The 25,093-nt window shown below is 48.5% G+C and overlaps 1 protein-coding gene across 19 annotated transcripts in view; it reads left to right on the forward strand.

Moving 5' to 3' along the window:
• SRGAP2 (SLIT-ROBO Rho GTPase activating protein 2) overlaps positions 1-25,093 on the forward strand; it is a 236,803-nt gene that overhangs the window by 188,624 nt on the left and 23,086 nt on the right. For all 19 annotated transcript variants that reach the window (XM_023640439.2, XM_023640440.2, XM_070266562.1 and 16 more), the window contains 7 exons: positions 4,479-4,563; positions 8,147-8,174; positions 9,952-9,976; positions 12,622-12,682; positions 18,222-18,299; positions 19,222-19,356; positions 21,382-21,487. In XM_023640439.2, the coding sequence (XP_023496207.1) occupies positions 4,479-4,563; positions 8,147-8,174; positions 9,952-9,976; positions 12,622-12,682; positions 18,222-18,299; positions 19,222-19,356; positions 21,382-21,487 (518 nt within the window). The remainder of the gene's footprint in view (positions 1-4,478; positions 4,564-8,146; positions 8,175-9,951; positions 9,977-12,621; positions 12,683-18,221; positions 18,300-19,221; positions 19,357-21,381; positions 21,488-25,093) is intronic.

Raw genomic sequence — 25,093 nt, forward strand, 5'->3', positions numbered from 1 at the left:
CCTCCTCTTTTTGCTGAGGAAGACCGGCCCTGAGCTAACATCCGTGCCATCTTCCTCTATTTCATGTGGGACGCCTGCCACAGCATGCCCACAGCATGGCTTGACAAGCGGTATGTAGGTCGGCACCCGGGATCTGAGCCGGTGAACCCAGAGCTGCTGAAGCAGAACGTGCGAGCTTAACCGCTGTGCCACCGGGCCAGCCCCTCTTACTATTTTTTTAAAGGCCAGAAACCTGCTTTGATTCAGCTGTCCCATGTGTTAGCACAAAGCAGAGCAGTTTAGGGAAGGACTGTTTTTCGGTTAATTGAGCAGGTGGCTCAGGAGTATGGAAGACTTGAGTACCCGCTTGCTAGTTGCCACATCCCGTGCTCATAGTCACAGGCATGCTTGTTATCCTATTTCATCTTCAACAACCTTGTGAAAAAGATGTTATCCCCATTTTTCAGATGGGGAAACGAAGATTCTGGGACTTAAGTGGCTTGGCCAATGTCAGAAGAGTTAGTAAGTGGTAGGACTGGAATATGCCAGCTCAGGCTTTTTCATTTTACTGCAACTGAAATGTCTGTCAGGGAGGGCTCAGAAAGAAAAACTGTTACAGTAATATTTTTCAATAAATAAAACCCAGTGCTCACGGTTAATGACCAATTAGGAATTATTAAGAAATACGTTAATGAGATCATAAAAACTGAACTGAAGGTTCACAGTAGCACAAAAGCAAAACCACTCAATAGACGCTTTGCCTCCCTTCCTCCTTTTGGAAGCAATTCTCAGTGTTGATAATACTGAGTGCGAAGTTTGGAGGAGATGCGTGGCACCCGTCAGACTGTATTTTAGGAATTTGATTTTATTTTGGTGATCTAGAATAGAACGCTGCCCTCTCTTTTCTCCTCCATTGAAAAAGACTCCGGGCCATCGCTTTACTTTGGCGTGTTTGTGAGGGGAGCAGGGTGCCGGGAGTGGAATGAAATTGAAATGAGTTGCCTCATATTGGACCATGCTTTAAATAAGGAAACTCACCCTTACTGCCCAGGGAAGAGATTTTGAGATAACACATAAACAGTTCTTTTCCTGGCCCCCTGGTCTCCAGAAATCACCAAAAAGCCACCTTTTCTTCCCTTACCATCAGATGTCTTGGCTCCTTTCTGGGCGTGTTCTGGTCAGCAGCACCTGAAGTCTTCTAACTCCTTTCCACCAGTAGAGGCCAGGGTGTTTCTGGCAGCTTCTCTCTCAAACAGATGAGTGCGTATTTGTGGGCAGGGTAGGACCCTGGTAAATAACACACCTGTGAACTCTAGGCTGCCTTTGCCTTCCCACACCCAGCTTACCTAGATGGAAAACTTCCAACCACTGTTTCCAGTTTCAGGGATGCAGGTCAACCTTGATGTAGTTTTTGATCCTTCAGGATTTAATGGAAGCTGCAAAGGTAATCCATCATACCCCTTTATGAGATTGTTATTTATTTTAATGGTTCATCGAGTGACAGCCAGAGTTAACTAGTGAACTGTGAATGTGAATGAAAGAATATTTCTGGAATCACAAGTAGAAACATGAGTGAGAGGAAGGAATTTGCATCCGTCTCCTTTCAGAATTCAGTCTGGTCTTGTAACAGTTACGGTTTTTCTTGGGGAATTTTTCCTCGTTAGGAGACCTTTAGAGTCTCCTGGGATAACCCTCCACAGAGGGGCCTTTGAGGGCTCAGATGTCAGCAGCGGATATTTCCTGCAGGTTTCTCACCTCTGGGCCCTGAAATGCTGTTCCAGGCCTCACTGTTCCAAGTTAGGCATCGGTGGGTGTTAGGATATCACCCAAGGAAGGGTGACAGCAGGTGAGCTGGCAGCTGGAGCAGATGGAAAGGGGAAGGTGACAAGGGAGCCTATTTTCATGCAAATGTTCTCATGCAAAAGCACAAAGGAGCAGAGTAAAGCAACAGAGACGATTTGGTCCAGGGCTTGTCTTATACGTAACTTAGAGTATCGGGGCACACTTAGAGGCTGGCTTTGTGACTGCCAGGGAAGGTCCCCTCTTGTTCGCGGGGGATATGTTCCAAGACCCCCAGTGGGTGCCTGAAACCCTGGATGGTACCGAACCCTACAGATGCTATGTTTTTTCCTATACAAAATACCTATGATAAAGTTTAATTTACAAATTAGACACAGTAAGAGATTAACAACAATAACTAATAATAAAATAGAACAATTATAACAATATGCTGTAAAAAAAGTTGTGTGAATGTGATCTCGCTCTCAAAATATCTTACTGTGCTGCACTCACCCTTCGTCCTGTGATGACGTGAGATGATACGGCGCCTGCGAGATGAGGTGAAGTGAGGTGAAGTTGGCATCGTGTGTAGCGCTAGGCCACTGCTGACCTTCTGATGACAGGTCAGAAGGAGGGCCCTCGAGCCATGACCCCATCGATGTTGGGTCAGGAGCAGACGGTGTCAGTGGTTGGGGATCCATCTAAAGGATACTTCACAGCCCGGGGGGAACAGAGCAGAATGGCGCCAGATCTCATCACTTTACTCAGAATAGTGTGCAATTTGAAACTTGCGATTGTTTATTTCTGGACTTTTCCATTTATTATTTCTGGACTGCATGTAACTGAAACTGCACAAAGTGAAACCATGGATAAGGGAGACTACCGTATTGAGTGTCTCCTATGTGCTGGGCACAGTACTAAGCATCAGGATGCAGAGAATGATGGGTGCTGTGGTCTGACCCTAGGGAGGAGGCAGTCGAGAGAGAAAGGCTGGTGAGTAGTAACGGTCTGTGACAGGGCTGTGTGAGAAGTGCCGTCATGGAGAACTGCAGAGGGATGCACAGGAGTGTCTGGGTGAGCACGGAGGCCAGGAGGTGCGTGTCAGAGAAAGCAGGCTTCTTTTCTTTGTTTTCCGCGAGAGTGAGAAGCGTGCTCTTGGTTAAAAGTTCACACTGTATAGAAAGGTACCGAGTAAAAGTAACTACAGTTTGTCACCTTTTCTTCCTGCCCTCACCCTAAGTGGTAATAGCCATAAAATCAGAGGCTTGATGTATAATTATACTTTTTTCCTAATGCATTAAAAGAAAGAACTATTACAATGTAAATGTCTGATCCACTTACCCCCTCAGCTGTGTCGTGTATCCCCGTGCTCTCTGGGTCACGCTCTGGGGGACACTGCCATTTTGCCTGAATTTACTCCTGGGCCGAGGACCCCTGAGCCAGCGGATGAAGCCCTGCATCGGGAGACAGCCGAGGCAAACTGAGATCCCGGGACGGGCTGGCGGGCAGAGCGTCTAGTCCAAAGGCCTGGGCTCCAGGCCTAGCACCCCCACGTCCTGGCTCACAAGAGTAGCAATTTATTTAACACTCCCTTCCCCAGCATCATCTTCTCATCTGTAATAAGGAAATAATGATGTCTTCCCTAATGTGCCGTGCGGAGTTATCCTGAGTGTCAAATGAGAGAATATGTGTTGAAGTGCTCTGAAGACTTGTACATTGCTACACATATATAAAGAATTAATACTATGAAGTTTTGTTCTGCTTCTCTCCTTCTCCTGCTCTGTACCACAGTGGATAGAGCGTGTTATCATAATGGTCAGGAGAACACATTGTACCGTCAAACTACATATGTTTGGATACTGGCTCTAACATTCTCTCACTGTTTGACCTTGAGCAACAAATCTCTCCAGACCTCAGAGCCCTCATCCGTAAGATGGGGATAATGATAATAATAGACCATAAGGTTGTTTTGAAAATTTGGTGAATTGTCCCTGGGGACATATAGTCGCTCATTGGGCAGACAAAGGTTGAGAGGGGTCAGATAAAAAATGCAGCACAGCAATTGTATTTTGACTGTTAGAGCAGATGGGATGGAATTTCCATAACCTCATCTTGTGTTTGGAGGCAGCAGTATGTGTGCATGCAGGTGGGGGCTGGCAGCCCCGCCCTGAGTGCTTAGAAATCCCAAGCTTTCCACCAAGACTCCGTGCAGAATAGAGGAGGAGGCTGATGAAGACATGGCTCAGACAGAGATGCTCTGCTGCCGGGCTTGCAGCTGAGGCAGGGGCTGAGCCTGCCCTTGGCATTGCTCCTGGTGTGATGGAATGCACACTGGGTGGGGCCGGGCAGGCCTGGATGTCAGTGGAGGTGACAAGTAGCAGGTGTGTGTCCTCATACCAAGAAGACCAGGGCTCGGTGAATCCATCCACTCCTCCTGTTCTTCTCTGGTGGAACTGGAAGAGATGGGGGAGGGGTTCTAGGAGACAGATTCTGACACTGGCCTATATGGAGCTCCCAGGAAACATAGATCGGGATACTAATCCACCATGAAAATCAGCGGCTCCCAGATGCTCAGGGCCTTAAAGAAATAAAAAATGGACCTGGTGGAATTTGAGTCAGAAACCAAAAACCCTCTTAAAAAGGGAATTGTACAGCTGGGCATCTGTAATTTTTTTTTCTTCAGGAGGCTTATTGCTCTTTTTCCTCCTCCTCCCTTACAGAAAATGAAGGAATATCTGGAGGGCAGGAACCTCATCACCAAGCTGCAAGCCAAGCATGACCTTCTCCAGAAAACCCTGGGAGAAAGTGAGTGTGGGAGTTCTGCTGGAGGTTTGGCAATGAGGGGAAGGCCGAGCCCTGAGCTGTACCGCTGAAGCTCCATCCTAAGCCACATGGGCCCGATCTTGTATGAATGCATTTCTTTGCCTAGCCTGTTTGATGTGGAAGCACAGGCCCCAAATGACTGCTTGAGTAATGGGGGAAGGCCAGTGCTTAATGAAGCACTAATGTGCATCATCCACTTGTTTAAATGGAGCGTGCCTGCTCTCCACCCAGTCTCCCACCCTAGCCTCCTCTGCCGCGATTGGAGTGAAGGGGCTGACGGGGTCATTGATTCTCCAGACACTTGGTTAAAACTCTTGCTCCTCTGTGGCAGGACTGAGGCTGGAGCCAGAAGGTAAGGAGCTGTGGGGTGAGAAACCCAGCTGCTCTGAGGAGAGGAGAGGCTTCTCACAGGCCGGGGTGACGGGCAGGCTGCTGCTCTCGGTAGCGTCAAGGTAGAGCATCGATTTCCTTCTGCTTTGAAGGGTCCTGATGCTAAGTGGAAGCCCTCTCTCTGCCTTGGCCATGCTGGGGCCATGGTGCTGAATGCACTGTCTGGTCTCATAGGATGATTTTAACCAGACCCTGGAAAGTAGCAAGGCAGAGAACTGGACTGGCTCTCTGGACTTTCTCTCCTCTGCTGTCAAACAGAAGGCGAAAGTTGAAAGCGAAGCTTCGCTGGGGTTTTTGGCACCTTGCCCAGGTCTCCTGCCTGGCTCTCAGCATCCTTTGAGGAATGGGGTTCCCAGGTTGGGGATGCCTCTGAATGCCCGACCCCACCTGCCTACCCTGCTAATCTCCGCTCTTAAATATGGGAAGGGGGAGGCTACAGGGAGAACGTGGTAACACTAGTGAGAGGCAAACCTGCGCTTGTGCAGAGGTCTGACAATGTCAAATCGGTTCCTGGGCGCTCCTCAGAGAGGCTGCAGAGTATAGGAAAGTGGACACACTCATTGGCTCATTGGCCTCAGGAATCGGAGCCCCACTTTTCATACCAGAGTCCTCCTACCCACCCTTCTTGGCCTGTCCTCCTTCTCCCCTGGACGATTCCCCCAGGTAATTAATTCTTTTATCTCTAATGTCTTTGATCTTGTGATTTTTAAGGCATTTTCTTTTTTGTCAAGAAAGCCTGTTAGGTAACTCTTGTTCTTTCTCCTCCCCACCACCCAAGGGACTCAGGCTGAACAGATTTGGGCATTGAGATCCAAACTTGGCTTATAGGAAATCTTTACTCTTGGATTATCAGATTGCTCCATGGGGAATTGGAGGAAAGAAAGCCCAGAACTATTTGAAGCACATTATAACTGCAATTTCTTTTTGCCAAGATAATCTAAGCATAGCCCATAAGTGCGATGGGGAGCAGGGCCTTGGGTATGAGAGTGTGTGTGTGAGAGTAAAAGAGTGTGTACACACACGTGCACCAGATGTGCTACTCCGGAGAGGCAGAGGTTGGTGACCATTCATGAGCGCTGCAAATTGCCTTCATCTGAAGATGACAAGTTCTAGCAATAAGGAAAAATAGCCACAGATCTTCCTCTACCAGTCCTCGTGTCCCTGCCTTCTGTGTGTATTTGTCACCATGACACAAGAGCCCTTGTTCTTGCCACAGAGGGATAATTCATGTGTATGAATATTCCAGAATGGAAATGGGACAGATGTTGAAAATAATGGCTCAGAATAATATTTTTGCAGATGAAAGCTGAGCCTTTAGGAATGAGATGCTGTTAGGGGTGGGGCAGGGTGTTGCTCGGGATGAGCTGAACTGTAATCAATTAGCAACCTTTAGAGGCCAGACGAGGCCCCGCCCTCCCCTGCCCCTGCGCTGCCGCTCCAGGAGCTGGATGAGGAGTGCAGGCGCTGCTCTCTCCTGCCCCTGCGCTGCCGCTCCAGGAGCTGGATGAGGGGTGCAGGCGCTGCTCTCCCCTGCCCCTGCGCTGCCGCTCCAGGAGCTGGATGAGGAGTGCAGGCGCTGCTCTCTCCTGCCCCTGCGCTGCCGCTCCAGGAGCTGGATGAGGGGTGCAGGCGCTGCTCTCCCCTGCCCCTGCGCTGCCGCTCCAGGAGCTGGATGAGGGGTGCAGGCGCTGCTCTCTCCTGCCCCTGCGCTGCCGCTCCAGGAGCTGGATGAGGGGTGCAGGCGCTGCTCTCCCCTGCCCCTGCGCTGCCGCTCCAGGAGCTGGATGAGGGGTGCAGGCGCTGCTCTCCCCTGCCCCTGCGCTGCCGCTCCAGGAGCTGGATGAGGGGTGCAGGCGCTGCTCTCCCCTGCCCCTGCGCTGCCGCTCCAGGAGCTGGATGAGGAGTGCAGGCGCTGCTCTCCCCTGCCCCTGCGCTGCCGCTCCAGGAGCTGGATGAGGGGTGCAGGCGCTGCTCTCCCCTGCCCCTGCGCTGCCGCTCCAGGAGCTGGATGAGGGGTGCAGGCGCTGCTCTCTCCTGCCCCTGCGCTGCCGCTCCAGGAGCTGGATGAGGGGTGCAGGCGCTGCTCTCTCCTGCCCCTGCGCTGCCGCTCCAGGAGCTGGATGAGGGTGCAGGCGCTGCTCTCCCCTGCCCCTGCGCTGCCGCTCCAGGAGCTGGATGAGGAGTGCAGGCGCTGCTCTCTCCTGTCCCGCTCAGGGCCTGCTTGGGTTTTCTCTGCTTTATCTAAATAGGACTAATACAAACCAACCTTGGTTAATGTGGACCCAAAGAAGGCACCATAGAGTACATCCTGGTCCGTGCACACATGTTAGGTATTTTGTTAAAAACATAAGAATACTTCGAATGAACTTTGATTCTTCTTTTTTCTTTTACATACATTTTATTTACTTATTTATTTTTTATTGAAGTAACAGTTTATAACATTGTATAAACTTAAGGTATACATCATTATATTTCGATTTCTGTGTAGACTGCATCATCTTACTTTAAGATTTTCAATTCCATTTTTTAAAGCTGGCAGTGACCCATTCAACTTACTATTAGAACCCACTATCAGATTGAGAACCACGGTTTGATAGCAATATCAGCATTAAATCTCATTTTTCCCTTGCCACCCCAGCCCGACCTAGTAGAAGTTAGTATGAATCTAAAACTAGAACTTTCGTATCTTCTCCCTCCTGTCCCCCGACAACTCCTCCTTCTCTTTTTCCCTGCCACCCTCAACCGTGTATGTGTGTGTGTGTTCATATACTCACGAGCAAGCAAGCTTGTCCCTCCCTCCTTGCCACAAACGTACACCCAACACACACAGAAGAGCAGTTGAATTTCGTCTCGGGAAGACGTCTAATAATTTGTTCTCTAAAATGTGATCTGCCTTGCCACGGTTCCCCTACACCCACCCCTGTTTTCCCGATGGGAAGCAGAGCTGGCACACCTAAGGTCAGGGACACAGCAGCCCTGGACTGGGAACACGTGGCAGAAGCAGCACTTGCCCAGAAAGAGGCTCTGGGCGCTTCTCTTCTTTTCTGCCTGGAAGGCCATTGGCGCCGTGATATCAGGGGCTCTCTGGGGAGACGGGGTAATTCCTTGGAGCGAGTCTCCCTCTTTCACCCCTTCTGCTTCAACATGTGCTTTTCTGCCTTTGTCTTTCCAACAGGTCAGCGGACAGATTGCAGTCTGGCCAGGTAGGTGTGGCCTGGGACAGCCCTGGAAAGGGATGAAGAGAGACCGATGGGGTCGAGCCATCCCAGTCTGGGAAGGAGCCAAGGAGCTGAGCGGAAAGGGCGGTGGGTGGATGACTTCGTGAAGGAGTGGCCCAGAGCAGGAATTTCTTCCTTCTCTTTGCCTTGGTGATCGTCACCGTCTGGCCTCGACTGGAAGTGGGACTTGCTTTAACTTAGGCAAAAAGCTGAGCAGAACTGAGCAAAGGGAGTTATCATTTGCTAAAATAGTCCCAGGACTCCCAAAGGCCACTGCATTGCAAGGAGAAGAAGTGTTTGCCTCTGGAGGATCCCGGTAACCTAACCTTAGCTGCTAGACTTCGGCATGCGGGCTTTGGGAAGTCTCTGACCCAGAGAAGGAAGATCAGGAGATAGCATTTGATCTGAGATTTTTTTTTTATGCATGGAAAAGATGACGGCCCCTAATTTAAGTGACTTGCTGGATAATGAAATATTACATTACATGGCTTGCCAAACAGCATTGGTGGAAACCCTTGCCTGACGTACAAGTATGCAACCCTCCCAATCTTTCCCCGCCTTCCCCCCCTTCCCCCCAGCCAAATATTTTCCCTCCCAGTCACAGAGCTGCTATGAGAAAACTCGTGAGCTGGCGGAGAGCAAGGCATTCATTCAGCCAGCAGTTCTCAGATGCCTAAAAATGTGCTGATTTAACTAGAGAAAGAGATTTTTAATGGGCTGGACTCCTTAGAGACCCTGGGTTAGCCCATTATATCAACCACTTATATCTGCCAACACACACAATAATCATGAGGCCATTTACAATTATAGGCTCATTATTTAGAAGTAGCTTCATTTGGCTTTCATCATTTTGTCATTGTGGATTACAATAAAGATCCCATTAATGTACCAATATTGTTGACCAGAGGAACCAGAATAATGGAATTCTGTGGAATATATCTTCTTGGTGATAGAGTCTTAGTAGAAGTTCACCTGAAATGCTATATCTGCAGAAGGCTCTATGGGAGTGAAGAGAGCTGAACTGAATTCCCTTATCCTGTGTTACTTCATTGTGTGACCTTGGGCCACTCTTTTCCCCATTCTGAACTCCGCTTTCCTCATCTATCAGACAAGAAAGAGCATTCCACTAACTCCAAGGAGCTCTAGGATTCCAAAGAGGTTCCTCAGCGGTGGCCTGGTGGGAGGGGCACAGGGAGCCCAGTAGCCAGGTTCTGGTCCCTTCCTTCACGAAGACAGGGCAGTGCTGCCCTCCTTGCATGGTGATTGTGCCTCAGTCAGAATCCCTTGGAGAAAAGCCTTCTAAGTCTCAACACAGCTTGAAAAGCATTGACCTAGAGGATCGCCAATATTCCTTCCAATCTGGATGCTTCACCCCCTGAATTCCAGGAAAATTGCTCCCTGTCTTTTCCCTAAGGATTTCTAAGAAAGAAAACTATAGCTTCCTTTGGTGTTTACTAGTGTCTCTTTGCAAACAGAGAGATCTTCTCACTGTCAACCCAAATTTATTTTACTGCCAATTGAACCAAGTCCCTCCTATTCTCATTTTGAATGGTGGCAGACATTAAAAGCAAAGACCCCTTTGCTTTTGTGAAAAGGGCTTTATTTGAAAAGTAACTTAAAAAGTCTCTTAGCCATTTCTGGGACTGAGCTGAATAACATGACTTGTTTCATTAACCACCATCAGATTGTTTTTAATCCCATTTTCTCCTTTTCCTTCCTGTTGCTGGATCGGTCCTCTCTGACTCGGCGGGGTCAACCATAGGCGTAGCTCAACCGTAAAGAAGCAGGTAAGGGCCCAACAAGAGCCAGGCTGGTCTGGTGTGAAGAGATTACATCCCACAAACAATTGTGGAACTCCACTGTGGGCAGGACAGACACCTTTCTGACTTCATGCCTGCCTTTGGAATGTACCATTTGGTCATAGTATGTTTAATATTATGGCAACTTCATTGATTTAGCTTGTTTAGCTGGAGTGGCCCTGGTCTCTCTTGACTTGTTCCTCTCCTCTCTATTCATTGACCCTTTTACGTACTAGAGATTTGGGTTGACTGTGGCAGATTGTGCCAGAACTGCCCTTGGCATCTCTTCTCTACGAGACCACAAAAGAGGCCTCACACTTTGTGCATCTGTACCAACACGTCAGTAACTCATAACAGCTAATCACCTGGACGGGGCGCTCTTGCTTTAAGTTTGCAGACTTTTGTTTGTTTCTGGTGGTATAGTCATCCCAGATGTATTTGTGAGACATGCTAAAAATGCAAAGATGGGTCTGGTCTAGGAATGATAGGCAAGAGATGTTGAACTCTGCAATTTTGTGCATTATCTTCAGTGTTGTATTGAAATCTGACATGGGCAGCTAGCTCTCAGTACTCATATTAGGAGGGATCTTAGAGAGCAGTGGCATGGGTGATCCACGTCAGTGGATCCAAACAGCACTTGAGCTTGTTTAAAAAAAAATTAATTGAAATATTTTTTGCAGTAGCATATTTAACCTTCTAATTATACTTTGTGGCAAATACTGAAATGATTTTGTATGCCCTAAGCACACACCAGCCATGCAGGAGGAGTTAGCAAGGAGGAGGTGGAGACATCTCAGAAATGTCTTTGTGTTTACTCAGGGGAAAGCTGATTTGGGCTTTAAAAAATCATTTTGGGTAATTCACAGTGGCTGTAGCCACAGGGAGATAATCGAATGTAGGGGGCACATGGTTTCTGTGGTATCGGCAGCCCCAGCAGCATCTTCAGCCGATCTGACTGCTCCAGCTGGCTGGGTAGTCTGGCTGGGGAACTCGGATGACAGCCCTCACTCGTCTTAGCCTTAGTGTTACCATTTTTTTTCCTCTCTACTTTGGATCTCATTTTAATGAGAACACCATTGGATACAATTACACATTTTTTAACTTATAAAAATTTCATTGCCACTCTCGTTCCTCTTATTTCTCTATTTCTTCTTCTCCTTTCTCCCATAATTTCTTTTAAAACTAGAGAGAAATGGAGTTCCTCCCAGGGATAACTTAGTGCATTTAAAATTAATAGCTCGTATCTTAAAGAAGAGCAAGTCTTTTTTCCCTTCAACACTTAGAGCAGGATGGAACTTGAAGTTTGTTCCTTTCAGTTTCTGGACTGAAACTGGGCCTCCTACTTGTAGAAGGAGCATGGTCCAAGGGCTTCACAGCCTCCACCCTGGCTGCAGGAGTGCCAGAGATCACAGTTTGGCAGGTGGTGTATGCCCCTGGTTGGGCTCACCATCTAAGGAACAGGGCACCCATCTGGTTTGCATCCTGCTGCGCCTAAGCAGTTACTGGCAAAGCATATTTTTGCCTGGTGCTAGATTTGCGTAAGAGTTCCAGGATACACCAAAAACCCCAATCAAATAAAGATCTTGTTTTCATTCTGCTGCCCCGGTTTCTTTCCAGCAGGTCAAATCTAATGGTAGATCAGTAAAGAGTTTTTCTAAGATGGTCAAGAGGGTAAATAGTATGTAATTTGGAAGATGAGTAATCTTGTGTAAGTCACCAGGAAGTAAGTATTTGTTCATTTGTTTGTTTATGGCAAATCTGCCAAACAAGAGAAAGAATCTGAAAGCTTTTGTTTTTGAGGGTCCCTAATGGGTTCCAGTCATTTTTGACCCTAGCAAAGATTAAGTTCAAACCATCCCAGACTTTTCTTCAAAAGGAGATGCCTCAGCTGCTGCTTGCCTGCTCCCTTCAAACCCAGCATTTTCTCTCTCCCGTTACTGCTATGTCTTCTCTGCTGGCTGCTGGCCTTTCTTTCTCCATTCCTCTTAATTTAGGCATTTCCCCAAAGCTTCGTCCTCTTTGGCCTTCTCTCCATATGCTGTCCCTTGTCACTTTTGTTTCCTCAGATGACTCTTTCTCTCCCTCTCTAAGTGTCCATTTGTTCTGTAGTACTGTCATTCTGAGTCTTTGGATCTAACTACTAAGTGGTGGGCTGGACATGAATACTTGAGAGTTGAGACAGCACCTCCCACCCTCAGCATCAGTCTCCTAACCTTCTCCACCGCGTCGTAACTTCCCTAGCACCACCCCTGACGTCTCTATTTCTCTTAATGGGCACCCTCCATTCTTCACAGTCCCTGAAGCCTCAAATCTCATCTTTGAGATCTCCGTTTTTTTCTCTTTACCCGCATCTAATCGGCTGTCAAGACTTGTATTTTCTTCCTTGGTGAAAACAGGAACCTAACAACTGTAATGGAGAGCAGTACCTGGCCGTGCAGAACTCGGCACCCTTGTGGCATTCCAAGTGCAGCTTGTGTATGTGCTCTGCAGCTGGGCCGGCAGGCCTGACGCTTCTCTGTGGACTGGCCGCTGATCCAGCTGAGACAAATTCCGCACAGCTTGGCTCGTTTTCTCTGACCCTGGGCTATCCCTGTTTAAAGATTCTAATATTGTGTTTCTCTTCGGTTTTTCAGGATTCCAGCCAGGCAATTCCTCTGGTGGTAGAAAGCTGTATCCGGTTTATCAGCAGACATGGTAAGCAGGATTATAGCCTTGCCCATATTTGTGCAAAGCTGGGAAGCGCTTCCAGGAATTCTTTGTAGAGTAAGAATAGAGATTGACTTCCCATCCTGACATTCTCAGAAAAGGAATAAAATCTTATTTGTTCTCATAATGTTTGCTGCTTCAGAGTGGCCACACCTAGACTTTGAGAGAAAGACATCATGTGTTTTGACCCCAAATGCCTCAGCCACTTACCACACTCCCTTTTCCAGCTTGAGAGTGAGTTTTAAATCACAGCTGTTATGTGAGTAAGCCCAGCTGGTATGATGTGGTGACGGTCGTTTCGCCATTACTCACCGTCTTTGCACGTGTCGGTATCTGCACCGCACGGCATGGACCATTATGTCACATTGGCTTTCTGCGTCGCTTTGAAAACGACTCCTTTGGAAATGTTGCATTGATTCCTAATCATATTCAGCTTTTGTTCTGGTTTGGTCTCCTTGGACTGAGAATCATCAAGAGCTCAGTTAGTAGCTGGTCTTAAAGTTGTAGCCAACATTTGAGAGTCTGCGGGGCTGGCTCCTTCTCAGCCGAAGTCAGATCATGCTAGCTTCTGCTTGGATGCAGCCGAATCTCATAAACTCCATTTCTCACCAGCTCCTAGGCTAGTCGGACAGAATTTAGGGATAGGGATGAATTGCCAGAGAGTTGATCTTCCACGTATAAGAGTGTTTAGAAAGCACGTATATCTGAGCTAGCACCAGAAAGATTCATTTCTAGCAACTGGGCGTCAGAAATTGTTTTTAGATGCTGTCCTGTCTAGTTATAGGAAAAAGGACAGAGTGACCTTCTTGGAGCTGAGGAGGTAGGTAGATGATTGCCGGTCTCAGTTCATAGGCAGCCTCTCTCCCCCTTCCTCACCTTCCGCTCTCCTGGTAAACTGAGACATTGCTGGGGTTCATTTTTGGAATAGTAATCATTGTGGCATGGTTACGACTTATCTCATTCTAATCAGCTACAGTTTTTTCATCTTATCTCTATTCAGTTGAAGTGACAGCTCTGTCCATCACTATTGAACAGTCAGCAAAAACTTATCAAGGCCCTGATCAGTGCTGGGCCCCAGGCATTGCCACCCAGGAAAGCAAAAACAGGGTGATACCCTGTCCCTTTCTTTACCTGGCTTTATGATACAGTTGGGAGAAAATAAACAAGCAAGTGAAAAGTTAAATGAAAAGAGATAAGCTGTAGTAATTCAGAAGAGCAGTGTATGAAATTTCACAAGATAGTAATGATTAATGGTCAAACAGCTGGCAAAGATAAGTCCAAACTGAGTTCAGGGGAGGAAGAATTATTTGCGCCTAAAGGACAATGGGAAGAAGAGAGTCTGAACTCCTGTTCTTTTATCCACGCAGTCCATTCATTCATTCATTCATTCAACAGGTGTATATATTGATGGCTCATCGCGTGCCAAGAAAAAGTTCCTGTCTTCATGAACCTTACGTTCTACTACAAGACAGATAATCGGACGATCAGTTGATCGGTCGATAAATAAACGAACTATGTACACTGTGTCAGGTGTTGGTGACTGTCGTGATGAAAATCAAGCGAAGCGAGCAGATGGAGAAGGGAGAGGGGACGCTGTTCTAGTGGGTTGTTCAGGGAAGAGGCCTTAGGTCACCTAAGAAGGTAACATTTGAGCAGAGTCCTAAAGGCAGTGAGGGAGTGAGCTCCCTGGGTATCTGGGGAGCAGTGTTTTGGGAAGAGGTAACATCAAGAGCAGAGGCCCTCGGCACACGCCAGGACCAGCACGCAGGAGGCCAGTGTGGCGAGAGCAGAGTGAGTGAAGAGGAGAGTGACAGGAGATGAACCAGAGGCCAGACTCTTAGGGCCTCATCGGGTAAGGTTGGTGTTTAGATTTTATTCGGAGTGAGGTGGGAAGCTTTTGGAGAGGAAATGATCTTGTTAAAGGATCCCAGGCTTCTGTACGGAGAGAAGACCACAGGAGGCTACTGCAGTAACCCAGGGAAGACATGACAGTGGCCTAGACCAGGGTGTTAGCTGTGAGGAGCTGAGAAGTGCATGGGTTCCAGATACAGTGGCTTGAATGTCCCTGTCCCTGTACAGGCGTACTGCATGAGGAGACAAAAACGAGCACATGTCTGTGGTGAGGCTCTGGGGAAACAGGTATGCTCAAATATTGCTGACGGCAATGCAAACCAATAAACCCTTTTGGAGGGGAATTTGGCATTATCTAACAAAACTACATATGTGTTTATCTTCTGATCCAGCAGTCCTTCTAGGAATTTACCCTGAAGATATGCCTTCAAGAATATAAAAATACATATGTACAAGGTTATCTGTTGCATTTGTAGTTGCAAAATATTAGAAACAACCTAAATGCCCATACATAGAAGAATGGATGAAGAAACTGTGTATGTATAAGAATATACATGTGTCTGCTTACTTCTACAAGAAGAAATGCAGGAAGACTGACTCCAGAAACCATCATTTGGTTTTGTTATCGACAGTGGGTGGGTGGAAAAAGAGTGAAGAGAATGGGGGAATGAGAAATGGAAGGGAACTGACATTCTCTGAGTATCCCTTTTTGTGTAATTTTGACTTTTAGAACTACGTTTGTGTTTTTCATACTCAAAAGATAAATAAATAAATAAAATAACAGTGTGGGTAAAACCCAAAATGGAATGCAAACAGTAACAAATAAGCGTAACTGTGTTACAAAGGAACACCACAACCACACTGAAGTGCTGAGGAAGAAAATAACTCGTGTGCGGAAAACAGTATTTTGATTATATACTGTAAGTCTAAAGACAAAAAGAGCTGTAAACAAATATTGTATAGGAGTTGGTAATTTTTTTTATCACAGGGATATGGGCCAGCAATTCTGAAACCATATTATGTGTATTCTAGGATTGAACAAGTAAACATATTGTTGACTTAAAGAAAAAAATACTTAGTACATAGTAGCCGTTCAAAAAACACTTGTTCAGCTAAACCGAACTTCTTCCCCAAATGGGGCCTCAAAGTCTTCCTGAACTCCCTGAACATTATGGGGAAAGTTTTTGTGTGTTTGCATGTCTGGGGATGGGACCATAACTTTTGTTGGTCCCAAAAGGGTCTGTGGCCCACCAGCTGCTAGCGTTTGCACATCTTTACTCTCTTCACGGCCCCTGGGAGGTAGATATTATAGTCCCCACTATAGGGAGAAAAGCTGAGGCTCGTCTGTCACTGGTGGGTCAGGGTGGTCCAGGAAGTCTTAAAGGAGGGGAAGAGGTGTGAGGGACAGCTGAGACTGAGTCCAGTTGGGAAACCCCACCATTTCATGAGGAAAGGAGCCATGTAATGCGAGCAGGAGGTGGTGGGGTAGCAGTGCAATCATTTCGAGAATTCTCTAGGAGAGCAACTCTTGGCGACACCTGGACCCAGCACAAAATGGAAGGTTTTGTGCCATTTCCAAATGACTTGCCCAAGTCTGACTGGTTTTATACTTTTATGTTAGTGTGCACTAAGAAAAAAATGAAGAAGATCATGGATGTGTCAGGTTGGTGATGTGCGGCCTTACCTGCGTTGTAATAAAAGCCAACTGCTCTTCCCCTTTATTTTCTGAAAACCACCATTTATTAATGTTTTTACTTTCAGAATCATCGATTAGACGCTAAAGATTCTGTCTGTTGAGCAAGAGCACGTGATGGTCCTTCTAAAGCATTGGTTCTTGAGGGGGGTGGGAACCAGGCGGAAGGGACCTCCGTTGTCTTGAGCCTGTGGCCTAACTTCCCCTGAGCTCTGCTGTGAGTTCTTCTGGTCCTGGGCCCAGAGGCCCCAGCGGCTTTCCTTGATGGTCTGATCTACCAAGAAGTATGGAAACGATCCCCTCTCAGCAAGTCATTGGCTTCACCAGCGACAAGAAGCAGAACGTGCTGAGTAGCCTGGTCCCTGAGATGACATTTGCGATGATATAGTATAGTAACTGTTTTTGACAAGTCGCCAGGCATGTGGCTGTTTCTGGCGGAACACTTGCTGTTTACTTCCATGTTTGAATGACATTATCTGGCTGTTGCATCCCACTGGTAACTACTATGGTACTTTTACATTGGTGCTAATGGGGTTTAAACATTGCCTGACATTCTGTGAGGAATATTCTGGAGATTCCCTTAGAGGAGCACACAACTTAAGTCCTATTACAAGCCAGGTAATTAAATTCCCCCTGCTTACTTCTTCATACTGCTCCCGTTGGATTCAGGATTTCAGTCCTGGCCTGTGTAGTTACCTCCAAAGGTCCAGCTGGTAGAATCTAGTGACCCCCTCAGCAAGAGGGTGGCCCTGAAACAGTGGGCAAAAGGTAGCATTTTTTTGTTTGTTTTCCTGAAAAAGAAATTTGTTTGAGACTTCCCTAAGTTTTTCATGGATCATGCCATGACAGGGGGACTTTGACAAAATTCCCAAGATTGAGACGCAGGGCTCCAGAGGAGGGCGGGGCAGGCCTGATGTGAGTCAAGGTGCTGGTTCAGTTCGACCGACAGGCCCAGCACTAGGGACATGCTTCCTGGATCGCTTGCCCGTTTTGCAGTCGCATGGGTGGTGCCCTCTGTAAGCCATATCTGTGTCAGACCAACAAATGGGTTCCCACCGCCTCTGCACTTGCCCCCCAGGAGGCCCTGCAGCCTGGTGTTGAGGAAGGAGTACAGGGCTGCGCCTGGAAGGCCTGGGTTTGCATCCTGGCTCTGGTTCTTAGCACCTGGATGACCTAAGGCTGGTCATCACTCATCAATCCCTTCGTCTAGAAAATGGGCTTGCTAGTTACCCCTACCTTAATGCCTGGTATGAAGACCAGTTGATTTATTTATATGAAAGCATTTCTTAGCAGCAATCACCACACATGCATTGTTTCTTTATGATATTTCTACTCTGACAAAACCAAGAAGACAAAGTTTTCATGCACATCATCATACTGTAACATTCACGTGTGTTTGCCTTTAGAGTTAAGCAGCAGTCAAGGCCCAGTGGCTAGCACCGTGTCTGGCAGTACTGTCTGTTGACTGTTCAACAGTCAAGTCCTCTTTTTACCTAAGTATTCCAAGCATTGTGCCCTAGAACAGCCGAATAGTGCCAGAACAGCTAAAGTGAGAATTACAGTCTCAGACCACGTGAAACTCCTCCAGTGGGGTCTCATGGCTTGCTTGCCATGCCTCCAGTTACCATTCCTGACTCCGGGTGATAAGAAGGTGCCGCGGGTCACTTCCCCACTTTGCAGTTGGGAACAGAGAGGCAAGGCTGGGGAGGGAAGCTAGCTGCCTTGTAGTCTCCCTCAGAATCCGAAATGGAGCCGGTGTGGACGTCTCTTCCCTAAGTCTCTGACTCGGTGCTTTCTGTAGGCTGATGCCTCCTGGCCGCCCCACTGACTTTTCCAGCATCCTTGCACGTGCCTTCTCCTCTGGCCTCTGAGAGACAGGCTGCTGAAACACCCTGGCTGGGGAGACAGACATTCAGCTAAGCTTGGAGCTGTGATCATGAATTTGCTTTTTCTTCTCCTGATCACTTTTCCCTGTCTTTCCAGGGCTGCAGCATGAAGGAATTTTCCGCGTGTCAGGATCCCAAGTAGAAGTGAATGACATCAAAAACGCCTTTGAGAGAGGTGAGGAAACAGCCTAGAAGATAAGCCCAAATATCTGCCAGCCCCCTGGCATATCGGCTCCACCCTTTCTACCCCGAGAGGCGCCCAGAGCTCAGCAAGCCAGCTTGCCTCCCTCTCAGGCTGGCACCTGCTCTCTCTTGTGGACGTCCTCCCCCAGGTGTGCGGGGAGATCAGGGCACACCCCAGCTCCCTCCTCCTCAGCCCAACTCATCTAGCCTCTCTCCTGCGGGTGATCTGCCAAAACCCAAGAAGTTAACTATGATATCTGGGTGGTTTATGGCTTCATCCAGAACCCTTGGTGGCAGTTAATATCAAGGCTAATGCGCCTGTTCATCGTAGCCCATTTATTATCTTGTGGGCTATTAAGGTAATGGGCAAGCTTTGGCAATTTCCGTCACTGTAATGGATACATATAGTTTCAATTTGAGGTTGGTCCTATCATTAAATCTAATTACACCTGATATGAAATTTTCCATAGGGAGCTCCAGCATGATTGTTCTCCTGTAAGTAGGTGTCCTTTGTTGCAGGCCAAGAGGAGTGAGAGCTAGTCAGAGGGACCAGCCTCTCTGGCCTCATTTTCCTCCCCCAGGGGCTCAGTCCAGCCCGGTTTCATGATTCTTGTCAGTTGCTGTGTCCTGTCCCTAGCCCACAGTAAATGTCCCTTAGCTAGTCTGGCACAAGTGAATTTATGCTAGTGGACTCCCGTGCCCCCTCCTCTGGCCCTGGGACCCCCGACCCTGAGCAATCTTCACTTTGTCTCTCCCTGGTCTGCCCCTCTCGTGGCCACCATGCAGGGCCGAGAGCTGGTGGGCTGTGCTGAGGACTTGAGTAGCCCGCCCCTTCCCCACCACCTCTGCTCCGTCCTATGCAGTTTTGCCTCTCTCACTCTCTCTTTCCATTTCGGGGGCTTGCTTATCCTCAGGAGAGGACCCCCTGGCTGGGGACCAGAATGACCATGACTTAGACTCCATAGCCGGCGTCCTGAAGCTTTACTTCCGGGGGCTGGAACACCCTCTCTTCCCCAAGGACATCTTCCGTGACCTGATGGCCTGCGTCAGTAAGTACCATCCTGGCCTCCGACTGGCTTCTGGACAGAGCACCTTGTAGCAACAGATAAGAAAATTCCAGGGGGGCTTTTTTTCTCCTGAGCTTTTCAGTAATGTTTTCCTTTTTTCCTCTTCCCCAGTGAAGTTCTTCCTCCTGGTCCTCACTCCTTCATCCTCTGGTAAGGGAGGAGGAAGAATGACTTCTCAGTGACAGTCTAGGTCCACAGTCAGGGATCCTGGCTTTTTTCTTTCTGATTCACCCTAAACTCCTTTGTTTCACAGGGCTTTACCTTTCTTCAGTAAAATACATTTGTATTCATATGGAAGACGGCATCCTTTTCGGCTATTGGAAGCTTAGACATTAGTGCTGTGCTTTTCCTGATACAAAGGGAGAAAGCACAGGTGTTGCAAACCTGTCCTGCTTCTGCTTTGAACATGGCATGGCTTCCCTCCAGACGTGTTGTGTGTGTTCTAGGAATGAAAGCCCTCTGCACATTTAAAAGGAGCCATGCGCTGTTTTCCCGGAGAGAGATACAGTCTCTACTTTATCCTTCTTAGGGGTTCTCTGTTTCTTATTCTAAAATTTGGGTCTTGAAAAGCTATTCCAGGCCATTTAGGGGTTTTTTGGGTTTTTTTTTTTTGAGGAAGATTAGCCCTGAGCTAACTACTGCCACTCCTCCTCTTTTTGCTGAGGAAGACTGGCTCTGAGCTAACATCCATTACCATCTTCCTCTACTTTATATGTAGGACGCCTACCACAGCATGGGTTTTTGCCAAGCGGTGCACCCGGGATCCGAACCGGCAAACCCCAGGCTGCTGAAGCGGAACGTGCAAACTTAACCGCTGTGCCACCAGGCCAGCCCAGGCCATTTAGTTTAGATCATGATACTGGAACATCCTTCATTTGTTTTCCATGGAAACTTGGATTAACACTGGAAGCAGACCCCACTGGAATGATGGCTTCAGAGGCTGGAGAAGGCAGTGGCCTTGGAAATGGAGAAAAGGTCTTTCTTTCCAGATGGACCGGAGTCTTCATGCCCCCCGAGTTTCCAGTTTGACTCAGTATATGCCCCGAGCATTGTCCCTCTCTGTTGTTCTGAGAGAGAAAGAGCATTCAGGAAGCCCTCATGTTTTATTTGTTGACCAGCTATTTGTGGGAGTCTAGTGGAAATGAGTTCTCTGGTGATTAGGTATATGCACCCCTCGTGTCTTCGTGTCCTTTTCTAGGCCTGGGCCTAGGTAGAGCATCTTAGTGGACTGGGGCTATCAAGACAGGGCAAGATGCCTTGGCTGCCCAGTTCTTCCCTTGAGATGTGCTCCTGATCCACGGCTTCCCGTTTCTTTTTCACATAAAGGCACTCATAGAAAATGACAGCATCCACATGGCACACTGTGAAGTGGGGAGGCTGGCCATGATGGAGGCCACCAGCTTAGAGCCATGCCTGTGATTAATCTGTCCGCAGCACATGAGTCAGGAAACTTCTCTGGTCTTCTCCCCTGATATCACTACTTATACAAGTAGTAATTTCTACCATTTCTTGCCCCTGGCCACATTCTACCCCTCCCCACTGAAGATAAGGGAGGAGAGAGGATAAGCCAGATTTACCCAAAGGATGAGGTGACGCATGTGTAGAGCTAGCAGGACAAGACCTGCACAGCCTCTCTCCCTCCCCACGTGTGGACCCTCCAAGGCTGGGAGTCGAGCAGTTGTAGCAGATTTATGGACAGCTGCTTGTCTGTGGTTGTTTTAATAAGAGGGTGGTAGATGCTGTAGGGAACATCTCCAACCCCTTCTGTGCCCAAGGAGCATAAACCTGAAGTCCTGCCTCAGGAAGTGTCTAGAGCCCAGCATGTGCCCTATGGCAGCAGCCCAGCCCCAAGGAGCTACAGGAATGGGACTCCTTACACGGCACCACTGCTTGTGGCCGTGACCTGGCCTTCCTCTGGATTGTACCTGCCAGTAGTAAGGGCGTCTTACCATTGCTCCCTGGGATCTCAGCCACAGTGGAGGATAACGCATGGCTTTCTCCTTTCAGCAATGGACAACCTGCAGGAGAGAGCTCTGCACATCCGGAAGGTCCTCCTGGTCCTGCCCAAAACCACTCTGATCATCATGAGATACCTCTTTGCCTTCCTCAGTCAGTGAGTAGACTTCCCAGTGAGCAGCTGGGTCAGGCCTTGGCTTCGGCCCCTGGAAGTTTACACAGGGACCTGTTGAGACATCCAGCCCACCAACTATTGATTGAGTAGCTCCCATGTACTGGGCACAGCTGTAGGCTGTAGGAACACACTGTGAAATAAGAGACGAAAGCCCTGATGTCACTCAGCTCACATTCCAGGGTAGGAGACAGAGAACAGATATGTCAGGTGGTGATAAGTATTTATAAGAAAAATAAAGAAATGTAGATATGAAATAGACTGCAGGGGTCTGATTGGGTCAGGGATGAAAGAGGGAGAGCCCCTGAGAGGGGTGGTCAGCAGAGGCCTCGCTCAGAGGCAGGGTCCAAGCAGCAGCCGAAATGAAGGAAAGGAAGGAGACGCAGGAACATTGGCCACCATTGAACCTGAGAGGCGTGGGGTTGCAGTTGTGGATTTGGGAAGCCATTGGAAGGGTTTAAGCAGAAGAGTGTTGGGATCTGATTTTTTTTGTTTAAAGGCACCTGAGCTAACTTCTGTTTCCAATCTTCTTCTTCTTCTTCTTCTCCTCCCCAAAGCCCCCCAGTACATAGTTGTATATTCTAGTTGTGGGTGCCTCTGGTTCTGCTACGTGTGGCGCCGCCTCAGCATGGCCTGATGAGCGGTACCATGTCCTCTCCTGGGATCCAAACCGGTGAAACCCCGGGCCGCCGAAGCAGAACACACAAACTTAACCACTCGGCCGTGGCGCTGGCCCAGATCTCTATGTATTCTTAGGACCTATCAGCTGCTCTGTGCAGAAGTTGTCGCAGAGGGCCGTGAAGAGAGACAGGCAGACCACTTCAAAGACTATTGTGCGGTCTCGGTCCGAGGTGTTGGTGACTCAGCCTGGGGAGGGGATGCTGGAGGGTGGTCAGGAGGGCCAGGTTTGGGACCTGTTTTGAACATGGCATTGACGGGATTTGCTGATGGGAGGATGTAGAGTATGAGGAAAGAAAGAAATTCTAAATTCTTGACATGAGCAGCAGGGAAGTAGTAATGCCATTTATGGCTTTGGGGGAGACAAGCTGTGGAGGAAGGAATGGAGAGAAGGTGCCGATGTGGGCATGTTGATTTGAGGTGCTGTTAGGCCTCCAAGCGGAGATTCTAAGTAGGCAGCTGAACCTGAGGCTCAGGAGAAGCCTGGAGTGGAGATGTCAGTATGGAGGCATCGTATGTTGGTGCTGTTTAGCTGACCTCCCGGGAGTGACTCTACCCAGAAGAGAGGTCTGAGGACCAGAGGAGCCTGGGGCTTGACAGGGCGTTTCTTCCTGACCAAGCAGTGCGCACTCGCCCAGGGCAGGCATTGGAGTCCTCACGTGGCAGCAAAGGCAACAAGCAAGGACATTCTTGTATCCTTGGTACTTCTCTTCTTGGGCCCCTCTGTCTTCTCAAGTTGCTTTCGCTGCAGCTTCTCCCTGCACATCCTAGACCAGAGGTTATAAGTGGGCGACCTGGGGGCCAGATAAGGCCCATTGACTGTTTCCTTTCAGCCCGCTGTGTCTTCAAAACATTGAAACATTTAAATATTAGAGTATTTTACTTAAAAAATATCTAGATTTCTAGCTTCTCTTGTACACATTAGTAGATCTGGCAGCACTGGACGTGCATGCCCACATGGCAGCAGCTCCCTGTGGAGGAAGGGGTGCTGCCTGGACGAGGCGGCCCGGCTCTCCCTGGTTCACCACCGTCCCAGCCCTCCCGATGCTCCACGGTGCCAAGGCTGGATTCAGGGGCCATTTATCGTCACTCTTGCTTTGTGGTTTTTCGTATAGTGGAGAAACGTTTCTCTAGATCTGTGAATCCATCCAAAGAGAGAAGACAAAACTTAGACCAAGGGGCTAGGGTGCTTTAGCACATGTTTCTTTGTGAAGATGAAGAGTTCACAGAGTCAGTTTGGTCTCTGCTTCGAAGGAGTACAAGCTTAGCGCCGTCTCATGAGGCTCAGCTTGCTGACGAGTTCGCAGTCGGCCTGGCCCTGCAGGCATCTGGGTTCACGGCCCCTGCCTGAGGCCTCTCCGGGGCACCCACACCGTCCTTCAGCCCTGCTGCTGGCCCTGCCGAGCAACAGAACACCCTAGCTGTGCAGCCCACCGCCTCCACATGGCTGTGTCTGTTCACAGGCTGCCAGTTTAGACTGACAGAGATGGAAACTCTGGCAACCACTCTCGAGTCAGTCAGTCCCCTCAGGGCTGCCAGTCCTTGTCTCTCATCGTTGACCAACACCTGCCCTCAAAGTGAGCTGTGTCTGCTCGCCCAGTGCAAGGAGGCCTGACAGTGGTGAGTGAACAGGCAGGGTGAGCAGGGAGATCCTGAGGTGACTGTGTGTGAGTACAATGGCCTCATCCTCCTCCCCACGTTTTCTTCTTGCTCAGAGCAGTGGGGAGCTTGCAGGAGGGGAGAAACGACAGAGGCAGCATCATGCAGACCTGGAGATGGTAGCCACTCTTGCGGGAAACCTGGGAATTCAAATGTTTGCTTCCGTTTTACTTTTTTTTTCTGGTGAAAGTATTTCACTGAAAAGATGCAGCATTAATAGCCACAGTGTTTCCTGAAATAATAAATGGAGCACAGGACACAAGTGATGGAGAAGACGACCTCCGTGGAAAGATGACGGATGTTAAGTGTGCACTTACCCTGTAGGTATAGCAGTAGTTGGCACGTAGCTCCTGATGGAGACTCTGCCTGGGCCCAGACTTTCAAGACCCTTCTCCTTTGTTGTTCTGCGTCCTGGGGCGGGTGTGTACTTGATTTCTGGCTATGGTCTTTTTCTTGGGTTGTACACATCCTCAATCTCAAGGAACCCAAAAAACTAATACATATATTTGTGTGTGTGTGTGTGTGTAGTGTATATATATATGTCCAGCAGGCCTTGTTAATTATTAATATCCTTTCTTAGGATCTGCATTGATTATCTACTGCTGTGTAACAAATTACCCTAAAACTTAGAAACTTAAAACAGCAAGCATTTATTATTACATCCCAGTTTCTGTGGGTCAGGAGTCCAGGTGCAGGCTTTCTGAGGCCTCTGGCACCAGCCTTGTGAGGTTGGAGTGAGGGTGGCAGGTACAGGGTTGCAGTGTCTTCTGAAGGCTCGACTGGCGGAAGCTTCCCTTCCAAGCTCACTTATGTGATGCTGGCAGGATCCAGTTCCTTGCAGGTTGTTGGACTGAGGACCTCTATTCCTGGCTGACTGTTGGCCAGAGGCCTCCCTGTTGTTGACCACGTGGGCCTCACCATAGAGCTGCTCACAGCATGGCAGCTGGCTTCTCTCCAAGCGAGTAAGTGAGACAGCTCCCAAGACAGAAGCTACGATCTTTTGTAACCTGATCTCAGAAGTGACATCCCATTACTTCTGCCACATTCCATTCAGTAGAAGAGTCACTAAATCTAGCCCACACTCAAAGGGAGGGAATTACCTTTCTCAGGTCAGAGCATGAATACCAGGAGGCAGAGACCATGGAGTTCATTTTAGAGGCTGCCTGCCACAGCATCTGTCCTGCCCAGCGAGTTTTTGCCCCCCAGCAAAGCGTAGGTAGCTCCCCCTCACTGCAGCTGACTCCTCGGCTTGCC

This window comes from Equus caballus, chromosome 5, assembly GCF_041296265.1.
Source record: "Equus caballus isolate H_3958 breed thoroughbred chromosome 5, TB-T2T, whole genome shotgun sequence".
NCBI lineage: Eukaryota > Metazoa > Chordata > Mammalia > Perissodactyla > Equidae > Equus > Equus caballus.